The following is a 14,597-nucleotide window of genomic DNA, read 5'->3' on the forward strand; positions in this document are numbered from 1 at the left end:
GCAGAGGTGTTGTTTCCTTTCTTTCTGTCTGAGAGAAAATGGTTGGTTATAAATTGCCTCTTTTCCTGCAGTCTGTTGCATGACACAAAGGTTAGCTGGTCTTTTAGGATACGCTGGAACCAAATGAATGGTTCTCCCTTGACGATTACAAATTAATTCATAAGGGTATTTTTGGTTTGTTTGTTACTTAAGATTATAAGCTTAAAACCAAAGAGACATAACACAAATCAGTGTGGATATTCATCACCAAGTTTTAAGGTATTACTTTTTTTTTTTGTATCTTGATAAAACCAAATTTAGTTTCAGACATAGCAGCTGAATATGCTCGTTATATCTTTAAGTCGTCTCTTTTTTGTTAAAATCTACTCTGCACTACCATGACTGAAATCAAGTTGAACAGCTTTTATTGAATTACGGCCACTAGAGCGCACACAGAGCAACACGCATGCTGCGTCTTCATGCAATGCACATATATTTTGCTCAAAGTACACAGTGTACCAGATCAAAATGAATCTACATGGATCAAAAGCAGTCTGGTTAAACTGACAGCGAGGCTACGATGCTGCACTGCTGCCATATGGCATGCAGGTCCCCTCAGCTGGAACCAAATGTCCAAGTGGATGTGGATGTATATGGATTTAAAAACAACCAATGATGGAAAAATATTTGAGTGTGTAAAACCAGTTGCAGATATACATTTTGGGTGAGACTTTGAGTCTTTGTGTGTGTGTGTGCGTGTGTGTGTGTGTATGCATCTGAGTTGGTCGATCTTGATGTTTTATCATAACTGCATTCAGATGATGTTGAAAGGAAACAGAGGCTGTATTTGCATCTGACATTAAAGTGAGCACGGCAAAGCGCATTACACGGCCGGCAGAAGGAGATGCCGATTCTTAACGCACCTCTGTGGACAGAAAACATCAGAGCAGCTCTTCAAATCACTTTAATTCTGCTTACCCAATCACATCTCTGTCTGACAGGAGAGATGAGAAAGGAGCAGGCAGGGAGGGAGGGCAAGAATGGATAGAGAGGAAAATACACTGCTTGAATATGCAATCAGTTTGGCAGCTACAATGACTGAGCAGCATCATCTGAACAGAGGGAAGCGAGTGTTTTTGTAGTGGGTGAGATTGAGATCAGAAGTGAGAAAGGCAGAATGCCAGAAAAAAAAAATAGCCGTAGAGGAGGAAATTAGGAAGGAAGGAGAGCAAGTGTGCAGCTTTGAGGCGTTCCATCATCCACCAAACTCCTGCAGCTTCCCTCTTCCCTCCTCCTCCTCCTGAAGAGAGAGAGAGCAACAGAAAGAGTCACGCTTGCAAGCCCGAGAAGAGACGTCAAGAGGAGGATCTACGGAGGAGAAAAAAAATCCCCCTCTCTCTCTCTCTCTTCTGCTGCCCCTCTTCGTTGCATCCTACAGGCGGCAAGGAGCGAAGAGGAGTGAGGAGGATCCGGCTGGCATATTTTCTGCGCTTCTTCCCTGCAATTTCTCTGGCTGTAACACAGTCCGTGGAGTGCAGGGAGAGCTGCCCGGAGCTCGATCGGTGACATCTCTCTGCAGCAGAAGAAGAGTACCGGGAGAGGAGCCGGGATGCTTAACAACCTGACCGACACAGAGGAGGGGGACGGGGGAGCGCAGAGCCAGGGTGAGTGATGAGACGTGTCATGCAGTAACTCAAACACATGAGGAGATATGCATAAATAGAGACGCACACATGACGATGCATGACACTACAAGCAGACTGCTGTATCCGTCCATGCAACAGCACAGATGGGGTATAAATATATGTAGCACCGAAACAGCTCATAAAAACATGTGTGATGTAGGTTCACACACGCAACCTGATTGGAGGGAAGAGTGTCGGTGTGTGTGAGAGTGTTAGATTGTACAGTGGCCTGCCTGCCTGCCTCCTCTGCTGCTCCTCTTACTGCAAGGCTGTTGTGACAGGAATAGTAATGGGCTCACGCTGTACGGTAGATTGTGAGTATAAGGACATTACAGCTTTGTCCAACCACACTAATAAACACACTCATGCACAAACAGTATAGAACATTAAATGTCACGACGATCCGATGGTGCGTCCACTCCTCACGGCAAAGCAAATATTCCACATATGGGACTGGCGGTACATTTGCACAGGCACACATACACATTCTACCGCTCACAGTTCCAGATACCGAGCCACCATTGCTGCTAATCCCATCACCCCCAGCTGTCAAAATCGGCCCTCCATCCAATCCACTCTGTTCACTCTGCTCCTCAATCTCTGCAGGGGAAAACCTGTAACCTGCTGGCTTCCTGAGCTGTGTTGTGTGTTAAACCATACAGCTCAGAACCCACTCAGGTCCTGGTGAACATTGAACCTGTTATCATGAAAAAGCGTTGCAGAATTTCAGTGTAGGTCCTGGTACCCTGGCGACAGTTATTCCGTCACTCATTGTATGAATAATTCTGCATTTGCTGATGTAGAAGCTTCAAATACAAAAGGAACGACACTTCTTTATGATGTTTGCTGGATGTTAAAAGACCATTGCTTCTGCACATATCTCTCTCTTTTAACACTCGCTCGCTGCCCTTTTTTCCTGCTTTAGCTGTCTATTTTTGTCTCACCTGCATTCTCGCTTAAAAAAAAAAAAAATGTGTCCCAGTCTTCATTACGCGCAAATATACCTGTTGTCAATGCAGGGCTCCAACAAATGCACTGGAGAGACTTCTCCTATCTGTGAGGGCTTACTGGTAAAAATAGACTAGCGGTGGGAACATGAATATTTAACTTGATGCAGGCATATTTTTCTTATAATTAATAAGGGGAATTACAATGATGTGCTAAGAACTATGGACATTAAGATGTTGGCTTTCAAGTATGGGCAGGTTCCTGAGCTTGGCACAATGATATAAACCAGTCAAGTGTAAACCTGATGAAATAGCTTAAGCTTTTACTGTGTTTGTGTATTTTTTCCTTTTTACACTTTTGGACGTACTGACTGATGTATACATTATGCATTCATACATCTGAATAGTGCTCAGAAGTTCACACGCATTCATTTTATGCACATGCTATGTGCACGTGCATGTAGCTCATTGCTTCTCTATGTAGATTTTAGTTTATTCATTTATTTTTCCCCCTCAGCCTGTCCCTTTTCATTTTGTCCTGGCGTGAAACCTATGTATGCATAAAGCCATGTTTGCAGAGAGAGATTAGTGTCCCGTGTGACCTCCTCCCGACACAATCCCAATAATTTTCTCCATGTCATTCTCTCGCAATCTCCTTTTTGTCACTCTGCGGCAGCAGCATGTTCCAACATAGGACCTCATTCACACAGTGACACGCGCACCAACCACTTTATCCCTCTCATCTGAATCCCATCTCTGCTTAGCTAGCTATGCAAGCACATGAATTGCTCTGTTTAGTCATCTGCACCACGCCGGGCATCTCCAGTAACTCAGAATGTGGGAGGCTGTTGCTGTCCGCTGCTCCCCGGTGCTGGAACGGTCCTCCCCCCTCTCTCAGGGCTGTCTGCTGCTGTCCAAGGTGCTGATTTACAGCCTTCATTACATGGTTGGATTACAGCCTAGTAGAAGTACACACAACATCAGGGGTGGGCATTTGAGTTTGTAGGCGTGTATTTTTGGACCGTGTACCTTATCAGCATGCAGAGATGAAAGGAATGACTCTGTGGGAAATTACAAAAGGTTGTTATGATACTGAAAGTACTGCATGTTAAATCACAGATGCGTTTACATATTCATGATTGTGTTGCTCTCATTATACTGTAAATTTTTTGCAGAATTTTCTCCTTGGAAAGGTTGGACAGTTGAAGGGTAGATTGTTGTAGTCCAAAGTTAAAGTAAATGTAAAGTGTAATGGCAGTGTGCCTAGCTTTGCAGAACAATAGGGAAGTTGTTATTGTTATACTGAAACAGAGTAATGAAGAAAAAATAGGTGGGAAGAAATTATTTTTATTTAGCATTTAGAAAAGATTCTATTGTACATATACAAAATCATCATACTATCTGACTCATGTCAGTTACAATGATATGGTTTACACAATGTTTGCGCAAGCTGTAAGAGTTTTCACTATTTAGGGGAGCTGCCCATGTTTAGCTGCATAGATTCTTGTTAGCAAGCTGAAATGATTTAATGTTACTTCACCAAATAATTGGTACTGTCTGCATTTTTCATTTAGAATTTCAAGTTGCTCATTAACTTGTCAGTTGAGTTTAATTGCTAAGGTCTAAAAACTGACTATTTTTTTTCTTATATATGCATAATTAAATATTTCTGCCATGTAAGAGTCATTGACATAGCAGGGGAGCTGACAGCTGGGACAGGCTCCAGCCTAACTCTTCATTTAGGGTTGAAGTGGGTATAGAAAATGGATGAAACAACTGATTAATATTAGACATTCTTGCTTCTTTTAGGTAAGTATGGATAAATGCACTAACAAACAAAACATCAAAATATGTTGGGGTTTAATTAGAAGTCCATTAATAGCTCTGACACTGAGTGGCTTTTAAAGAATGAAAACTAAATTTGACAATGTTTTTTGATTTCTCATTTTAAGCCTCAATATAAACCCAAGCAGTACAGACTAATATATTTATTACATAATGTAAATATTATTTCTGATATAAAATATGAAAATTGTTGTTTGTGATCGGAAACTGCCACTGGGGAGCCTATGATTTATCACTTTTGCATTTGTGTCTAGATTGTAAAGAGTAGGGAATATTTATGTTGCATGCATCAAATTATGAGATCTCTTAAATATATCCCCCCAGAAGTATCACATATCTATCAATCCATCTAAAACCACATTAAGCGGGCTCATCACAAGTTTTTTCATGCAAACCTGATTCTTATTTTTTAGCTGTCTACAATTGTTTTGGGTTATTTTTCAAATTGGCTTCCATGAATATTGCTCTGTAGCTTTCATGCTGATTTGTAGTTTTGATGTTGTTTTATTTTTATTTTTTTTAAATCCATCTTGTGTCTTATTTTTTCTAGTTTGGTTCAGTACCTCCTGGGCAGTGATTAGGCACTACTAACTTTCCTCTTGAGGTGCTGACTTCTAGTATTCATGAAAATAATGAAGTCACAAAAACTTTTTGGTGTACATTTGTTTGAACCACATACAAAATAAAAAGAAAAGAACAAAAGAAAAAAACTCCATCTACTAAAAAAAATTAAAAAACTATACATTTTCACACTACAATGTTTATCTACTGAGCCTCTTGCAGATTATGTAAACTGATTTTGTAGAGATGGGAACTGTTTTGGCAAATGTGGGAAACTTCCAAGTAGGGCTGGGCGATATGGACCAAAAGTCATATCTCGATATTTTCTAGCTGAATGGCGATACTCGATATATATCGATATTTTTTCTGTGCCATAATTGGGGTTTCCCCCAAAGCATTATAGCATAGCATCTCTGTTAGCTTCATTTTTTTCTGAGGCAAACCCTTAAAAAAACAGTCAGTTTAAATACAAAGCCTCGTGCCAAATGTCACACAGGTACCTTTATTAACAGAGGTCTGCACAATATCAAAATGTATAAAACAAATGAAATAAAAATAAACTGCCTGCATATATAGAATAAAAATGCTTCTTGAATAAAATAAAACAAATATCCCTTTCCTGCATAACAATTAAATTAAAATACACTGTGCAATTAATACAATGTAGACAGTAACAGGCAGACTTTTCCAAAGGTTGACAGTTGTGCAAATGACAAAACATTTGTGCAAATCTCAAATAAAACATTCAAGTCAACTTGTCACAAAATAAGCTATATCAAAATCATTTAAAAAAAATCTATATCGATATAAACGATATTGTCTCGTACCATATCGCGTTTGAAAATATATCGATATATATTAAAATCTCGATATATCGCCCAGCCCTACTTCCAAGATGTTTCAGTAAGTAACCAGTCAGTTGTTTGTCAATGAAAACAGTCATGAGTTCTATCCATCCATCTGGCCTCTCGCTGCAGCCAGGCTGCACTCCTGGTCTGGGCTGTGAATAGGGAGGTAATGATGTTTTAGATATGGCTGACAACATAATACTGCAAAATGCTCCCTGGGGCCCTCTGCTAGGGAAGCAGTTGTTGTGCATGCTCAACGTCATTATTCTCTGTCTACACATTCTGCAGCTCGTCTGCTGTGAATGGAAAGAGAGGAAGCAGAAAGTCACAGCAAGTGAGTTGCTGGCTAATACAGAACCACGGGCACTTGTTACTTGGAAAGGTAGCTCTTTTGCTGCTCGCGCACACACATACACACACACACATACATACAAAGTATTTTCCGTGGCTCAGTGCTTAAGTGTATCAGCTCCACATGAGCGGACAGACACATAGTCCTGTTAGCCTACAGCGCGGTGCCCTACAAGTCAAATTTGATAATACCATGTCAACCAAGTTGTTTGTGTAATTATGCTTAAATTGTATGTTGTTTTTAGAAACTCCTTTTTCATTTAGAAAGACAAAATGTATTTTTGCAAATTACTGCTGACTGGGTAATAACTTGCTGAAAGTATCACTTCTGCCTGTGTTGGGTTCTCATTTATTTATACATTCATCCAGTTAGTTAATTGGTATCATCTACCCAATGCCATGCTCATCTAAATACTGTATGTGTATGTGCTATTTTCCATCGGTATATCAACCATTATAATACACATGAAGCTCAAAAATAGACTATAATTATGTATTGCTTAATTGGATTTAATAAAAGGTGGTTATTAATGAAGCATAGAGACAATGGCTTACTTAACAATGAATGAGCTTTCTTCATATTGCATAGTTACCATCAGTAGAAGATGTCCAGATAAAAATAGATAGATATTAATCCATTGGGAAAAATGAATAAAGAAAATAAACACAGTAGAGTATAACCAGACATGTTGGGCTTCGTCAGAGCTAAGTGTTCATACTGATATAGTGACAAGCTGTAACAAAAGATTATACAAATAAGGTCTTGTGTGCATGATAGACATGCTAACTATTTTCAGCAGACACAGGTGGAGGAGAGCTCATGAACTCTGCTTGGTTATAACGGGATCAGGGTTTATGTATTCATGACATAGTCTGCAATTTGTAGAAGCAAAGACCATCAACTCTTCTTCTCATGCATCTTTTGACAGTAGTTTGCAGAAATCAATACTCGACTTGCACAGATTTATGACAATTTAGCAAGGACAGACAGAAATCCTTGTACAACAAGCCCTTTTAAGCCCCGTTTCGTGCACATTTAAAAGTGAATTTACCTTGGTTTTTCTGTTTTTTGGCTCAAAAAAATAGACATGTAAAATAAACATAAGTGTTGTCTTTTAATTTATTAACCATTTTAAATTATTAAATTAAAATATATTAAATCAACTTAAGACGCTTAACAAACAAGGTATAATATCTTCTTTTTAACACAATTAATGAAAAACAACTTAAAGTGCAACATAAAAAAGGGGCATCATCTTCCTTGAAACATGGATGGTAAAATAAAGAAGAATAAAAGAAAGAAAGCAAAGCATACCTGAGCTTATCATTTCAAATTCTTTTTCAGACAGACAAGGATGTCTACATTGTCTGGGGAGAGTGTGGACCTCTTTGCAGTCACGATGTCCGCTGTCTGCACCTATCAACACACTGATAGTGTTTGTGAAGGCTTTAGCCCGGTCGGCTTGTGCAACAAAAGGCTGCATACATGCTGTGGTGATATGCAGCTGCTGAGTAGCCTTCGTTTTTATTTTTCAGTGAAACACCGGGGTGACCTCGCTTCAAATGCGTGGCCATGCTTGATATTTTCCACTGTCTTATGGCTTTCTTGTGCCACAGTGCCTACACACCGTCACAGTACAGTTTTATCCACCAAACTCTTTCCTTTATCATTATATGTGACAAAATGTGACAAAATGTGACAAAATGCTCCCACGGGATTTAAATGACGTGAGGCGTTCAAGCTTCACCGTTTGCCATGACCACGCTGTGTGTGGACTGAACATGTGTACAACTTCTTTTTTTACATAAATTAATCCACGGATCACGTGTGCCGAATTGAACATATTGATCCGAACGGATCACGCATCAATGATGATCCGTTGCACCATTTGTCGGGACCCTACCCACACTATCACCTAATTGGAATGACATTTTGGGGTCTCAGCAGATGTTTAAATAGCTGATTATTCTGTCCAATTTCCCTCATCATGGCCATTTTGCTTTACACATATTTCACTCACTCAAAACTGTTCTGTTTCATGTCGTTTAGGTCCGTTCCTAAATTTTACACCTCATTAACATCTAATAATTGGGTTGCTTTGAATCCAGACTTCTATTTAACAGGAAGACTGTCACAATTGAATGCAATTGGAATTGTGATAATCTTCAGCAGCAAGTAGAATTTTTAAAATTAAGTTTCCATAGTTCTCTGAACTAAAAGAACATTTTGTTGACCTATTCTCTGCAGGAGAAATAAATGGTTGGTTGTATGGAGGGGAAGGGGAGATGTGGTTGCATTATTGCCTCACTGCAAGAAGGTTACTGGTTCTTGCAGGAACTGTTCTGTGGGGTAGTAATTCTTTCTCCCACAGTCCAAATCATGCATGTTAGGTCAACCGCTGATTCTAAATTTACCATAGGAGTGAGAGCTTGTGATTGTTTTTTTATGTGGCCGTTACGACCCAGCTCTGCCAGGTCGGGGAGTCGCAACAAAAGGGAATCGTGACAAGTTGTAAAATGAGTTTATTGTACAGAGAGAGAGAAAATAAAAAAAAAAAAAATCTATCTACACACACACGCAGCACCATTGGAGCAGCACCATAAACTAAGTACAAAAAGGATCATCTAAAATAAGTTCTTATACAAGGCATTTACCATTTACTCAAAACAAAAACCCTAAATATCCCAACATTGGGCTAAAAGCTGTCAAAACTGAATTCACAAAAAGCACAGCCAAAAGGGCTGTTATTTTAACCAAAACAGCAAGACTTCTAACAGTCAAATCAAAACCTCAGGGTTTTACCAGAAATAAATCAGAAGGCAGCAGAGCTACAAGGGCTATAAACAAAGAGCTATCTAATAAATCTAACCAACTACACAATTACCCACTAGTCAAAAGTCCTACCATCAGGTTACAAGTTTGAGACAGGCTGTAGCAGAGCAAACAGTCGCCTCCTGAACGAAGGTTGAAGGGCGTCCTTTATTTCCTGGGTCTATGGATCTGGAGCTGTGATTGGATTTGCTGCAACCAATGGGGAAGACGGGGATGAGACTGTGTGGACCTTGGCCAATCCCCTCCAAGCAGCGCTAATCAAGGGAAGACAAGAAACAGCTGGGGTTAATAGAGGCAGCCGTAACAGTGGCCCTGCGATGGACCGGTGACCTGTCCAGGGTCTCCTGCCTCTCGCTTGAAGAGAGCTGAGATAGACTTCAGCAGCCCCCTGTCACCCAGAATAGGAATAAGTGGATAGAGATCATCTGTCATGAAGCAAAACCTGTGATAAATCATGTAAAAAAAAAACATGGGAACCTTCATCTTTTAACATTTGCATTAAGATATGTAAAAACAAATGGTGTAATGTCAGAGTTTTTAACATGTAAAGGAAATGATGCAGCAATAGATAACCAGAAGAAAGCCATTGATGATAACAGTGTACATGTATGAAGACAGAATTTGGATGGACTCAAGGATAATGCCACAGAAGGTGCCATAAGAATAAAACATCTCGGCCTGACTGGATGATAACAGTCCTTCATGGTGCTAACAAAAAACACCTTCTACTTAACAGTAATTTTAGGCATGCATTTCCTTTTTTTTTTTGATCTAGTGATGGCTCTGTCACGTTTGAAAGTCACCTTTCAAGGTAGCAACTGCCAGACAAATGTGACGTAAATTACGTTATCTCTTAAAGCTGCCAAAAATCTTGAAAGCTGGCTTATTAAAGAACAATATGCCTCTACAAGTGCCATTTAATCAATGGCCAAATCATCTAATGGCCACTCAATAACCAAAATAAAGCACGTGTTTGAGTCTTATGTTGTGACATCACTTTAAACCTTGTTTTGAAGGTGCCAGCTCATAGTGTCTTAAATCTGAAATGAATTTTGGAAGCCTCCCTAAACAACAATAATGGTTCATCTTATTCAAGGTGAGTCTCTATAATACAAAATGTACATAGAATAAATTGAAATTTGGATGACCCTTATAGGTAATAATTACTGACAAAAGCAGCCTGAGAGGTAAAGTTCAGTGATCATTATCTCTGCAGTTGGACATCTGCATTTCAGTGCACAGGACCTGTTGGCAGGAGTATTGGCCTGTTACTGGTACCAGTAACTTTATGGTTTACCACGTTGGTGCAGTTGTGCAGCAGGGAGCTGGAGATGCCAAGCACAGTGTCCGAGATAAAATCTTAGAACAATTTTCTTTTCCTCATTTATCTTTTTTTACTGTTTTTAATCTGCATTCAAATGATTATTTGCTCACCCATTCATCCATTATCAATACTTGTTTCTTTTCATTTTAGGTTAGGGGGAGGGGGGTTCTGGAGTCTATCCCAGTTGTATCTGGTAAAAAGCCCCTGGAAGGTCGCCAGACCACCGCTGGGCAACATGTAGATGAGCAGCCATACATGCTCACGTAGACATTTTCTGCCAGTTTAGAATCCCCAGTTAACCTGACATGTCTTTGGACTTGATGGTGGAGGTGGTTTATGAGAGAATCTACATGCAACAAAACAAGTACATTTCAAGTGGACAAACTCCACAACCTCTTCTTTTGTTTGTTGCTGAAGAAATCTGAGTCTTTCATGAGTTTTTTCAATAATTAAACTATGATAAAATATAACATCATCTCGTTTTACTTTCACTCACCTAAATAGATGTGGGACGTTCATATCTGGTGGAGACAGCTTCACGTCAGGGTTATAATAGTTTTGAATTTTTCATTTTAGTTTTATTTCGTTTTGACTTTTTCTCCTTCAATTCAGTTAGTTTGAATTAGTTTTTAGTGTGGGTTTGCTAGTTTTTATTAGTTCTTATATTTTCAAAAATGCTTAGTTTTAGTTTAGTTTTTATTAGTTTTAGTTTTAGTTTTGACGTCACGGACCGTGAGACGTTAAGGTGCCGTAGCGCCAGTTGGAGATAAACGGCCAGAGCGGAATAAATTGATCATACCAAGAGGCTTATATTGACAGGGACGAAAACTGAGGAAATTATATCTATAATTTCAGTTAGTTTTATAAACACGCAATGTAGTTTCAGTTAGTTATCGTTTTTGTCTTTTAATTTTCGTTTTTATTTAGTTCAGTTAACGAAATTGCTTTTTCAATTTTAGTTTTCGTTATTTCGTTAGTTTTCGTGAACGATAATAAGTCTGCTTCACGTTTCCCTATTCGGATTGGGAGTACAGGAACCTTGCAGCATTTGCACTAAGGTAACCCATGACAAACAAAATACAGGGCATCCTTTTATTTATTGCTTTATGCAAGTTTACTGTTGCTGCAATACTTCTGATTTCATAGAGAATTTATTCGGTTTCAGTCATGGAATTTCCTTGTTGGATAAACCGTTTACATTTCATGAAGTACAGAGAGAAATCACGTTTTTCCCTTTTCAAGCTCACAGTACCACTGCGTCACAGCAGAGGAAAGCTTCGGATTCTACTGAACAGCCTGATCTTGCTCGCTTTGACTGAGAACCTAATTATTTGTATTTATAATGTGACTTTCATGCTGTAAGACTGTAGGACTGCAAGATGATTGTGAGGCCAGATGTGGAGGAGGAGAGGACTACAGAGTAAAGGGGATACGTGACTAGTCTTCCTAATTGCTGCATGCAGTGAACTCTAACAACTCACATATGTGGTACACATATATTTTCAGTGCCATTGGAAGTACTAATGATCCACATGGGAACTTTCACAGAATCACAACATCAAATGCACAGTTTGAATTTAGGGTTGCACTAAAAAGTTTTTACCAGTACACTTTAGTAAAGAAGTTAAACTTAGGCATCTTTTATGGAAATTCATTTAATTCAGTTTTGTTGTGTAGGTCATACTGCTGCATGGTGCAATTCATTGAAGTTTTGGTATTTGGAAAATCGTTTAAAAGCCTGAAGAGTCAGCAAGTTTTGTTGGACTGTTGAGGTTCATTATAAAGATGTTACTTTATATAAAAATTTAGTTAAAACTGGCATTTATTAAGACAATATCCATGCATTCCTAGTATAGTAACCCTACAAGCTGAGGTAACCAAACCCACCTTCTCCAGAGTGCAGTGTCCACATCACTTCACACCGTACACCAATCCACTTGACAACTACTACTCTGCTTTATCAGCAGTCATGAACAAAGTCCCAGCACACTTTAACCAACTCAAGTGGGTCATCTGGCCTTTTCCAGCAGAAGACTATGGCCTCACACTTGGAGGTGCTAATTCTCATCCAAGCCACTCGCAACTCGGCAGCAAACTGCTCCAGAGCCTGCAAGTGGTCTCTGTTTGATGACCGGACAACAAATCCTTCAGCCTTTTAGTGTGTCAAAAATGATGTCCAAAATTCTGTTTGATTTTGCTCTAAATTGAAATTCTGATGAAAGTCCAGTACCCACAAGTCTAAATGACTGATGGCAGGCAGACTTGTTGAAGTTCTCACTGCTTGTCTTTGCGATGGCAAAGAGACTGAATGGCCAAAAGGGAAAGGCCCTGCGACTTAGGGTGCTTTCACACGTGTCCCGTTTGGAGCAGTTGTTCCGGAAACAGGGAGCGTTTCTCCCTAGAGATCGGATCGTTTGGTATATGTTAGGGCTGTTCGATTTTGCCAAAAAATAAAATATCGATTTTTTTCTCTCAAAATCCGATTTTCGATTACGATTACGATTATTTTGTGAATTGACAAAAGGCAAAGAAATGATTTCAAATATGCTGTTTTTTTATTGAACATTTGCCCCATTGGGCTTTAAGTGCAAACTTTGCTCTTATTAAACCAAAAATGAATGAATAAAGTGCAAAACTCTGTAAAATAAGTTGAAAAAAAGTTTTAAAAAATATAATAAAATATAAAGTTTTATCTCTGAAAAAAAAAATCAGCAAATCAGCACTTGCAAACATACAGTAAGTAAGTTATATTTCCAATTAAATAAAACAAGACATTTTCTAATTAAACTAAACTGGGTCTTTGCATGCTAAATAATAATGAAACCCATGAAGGAGGTAGAGGTGTGTAATGTCAGTCATTACATTTGCTATTCACATTTGCAAGTTTTTTGCAAGGAACACGAGCCGGTCTACCGCATCTGGCTTGAGGGATGCCCGGTGGCCTTGATATGGTATCAATCGTTAATATGTGTGCAGACAAGGTAAAAAAAAATTAAAAAAAAAAAATTAATTAAAAAAAAGAAAAAAAAAAAAGTGAAAAATCGATTTTACGAGTTTCACGTTTTAACATCGTTCTAATTACATAATCGCGATTACGATTTAAAATCGATTAATCGAACAGCCCTAGTATATGTGAACACAGCAATCACGCTTGGATGCAGCACAAAACAAGCGAGCCGAGATCGCCTAGGAGAGGTGGTCTCGGATCGCTTCCATTCGAGACCTGTAGCGGTGTGTTTGGAGTGAGAACATAATCCACACAGCAACCGACGAAACTCTATCCATTGTGTGTGTGCTACCGCGGCGCAAGGAGAAGAGTCGACGCAGCCTCCACCCCCTTCTCTCCTATTGGACACAACTTTCTCTCTTCTCCCTTCTCTCCTATTGGATGTGCCGAGATGTCGTCACAGTGAAATAAAAAAATGCTCAATTCGGGCAGGCAGGTGCGGCACAAACGCCGCGGCAGGGCGGTCCGCTCTTGTGCCGCGGTAGCACATAAATGAATGGGATCGCCGGCGGAAGTCTGCGCCCTCTCTGTGAAAGGGGCTTGTTGTTTTTCCCGGGGAACGGAAGAGGAAACTCCTTCCGCGTTCATTTCTGACCAATGAGAGAACAGTTGGTTCGCGCATGGCATTTGTTAACAGCTTTGAACCGCTACAGACGCTTGCCTTGTGAACACAAACGCCACAAACAAAAAACGAAATAACTGTATTGATTTAGCCCCTGAATCGGAACAAAACAAACGGGCCACAGGTCTGAAAGCACCCTTATATTCTTGAGAAACAATAGACACTGTTTTTAGCCTTTTCCAGGTCCGCAACTAACATGAGGACGGTGGGAAAAATCCCACACATCCTCCAGCGTTCTACATCCTAATGCCCCAAACCCAGATTTTGAGGCATCATACCTTCTTAGTTATCTATGAAATAATTTAATGACAACATAAATATATTAATTATCTGGAAAATTATAGATTTATTTCTTGAATTATTATTTTTTTGGTATCAAAGTATCTTAAAGGTTCACGTCCATACTCCTGTGGAACTGACTGAGAAAGCCAGTGCCTGTCGGGTCTAATAACTAAATTACTCCTTATCAACACAGAGTTTGTCCAGACAGTAAAAGCATGTAATCAGACACAAGCCATGATAGTCAAGAGGCCCGGCTACTGCATGTTGCTGTGCCTTTGACGAGTACTGTCATGGGAAAGATAAAATACATACT

General features: G+C 39.4%; 1 protein-coding gene across 4 annotated transcripts in view; it reads left to right on the forward strand.

The window, feature by feature from the left end:
* The window catches only part of slc12a5a (solute carrier family 12 member 5a), a 239,261-nt gene that overhangs the window by 92,304 nt on the left and 132,360 nt on the right, over positions 1-14,597 (forward strand). Inside the window, exon 1 of one of the 4 annotated variants that reach the window (XM_061726816.1) lies at positions 1,066-1,643. The exons of the other annotated variants lie outside the window; for them this stretch is intronic. Coding sequence (XP_061582800.1) covers positions 1,589-1,643 — 55 coding nt within the window. The 5' untranslated portion in view covers positions 1,066-1,588. Of the gene's footprint in view, positions 1-1,065; positions 1,644-14,597 lie in introns of those variants that run through there. 4 annotated transcript variants of the gene reach the window in all.

The sequence above is a fragment of the Cololabis saira genome, chromosome 8 (assembly GCF_033807715.1).
Source record: "Cololabis saira isolate AMF1-May2022 chromosome 8, fColSai1.1, whole genome shotgun sequence".
Classification (NCBI taxonomy): domain Eukaryota; kingdom Metazoa; phylum Chordata; class Actinopteri; order Beloniformes; family Belonidae; genus Cololabis; species Cololabis saira.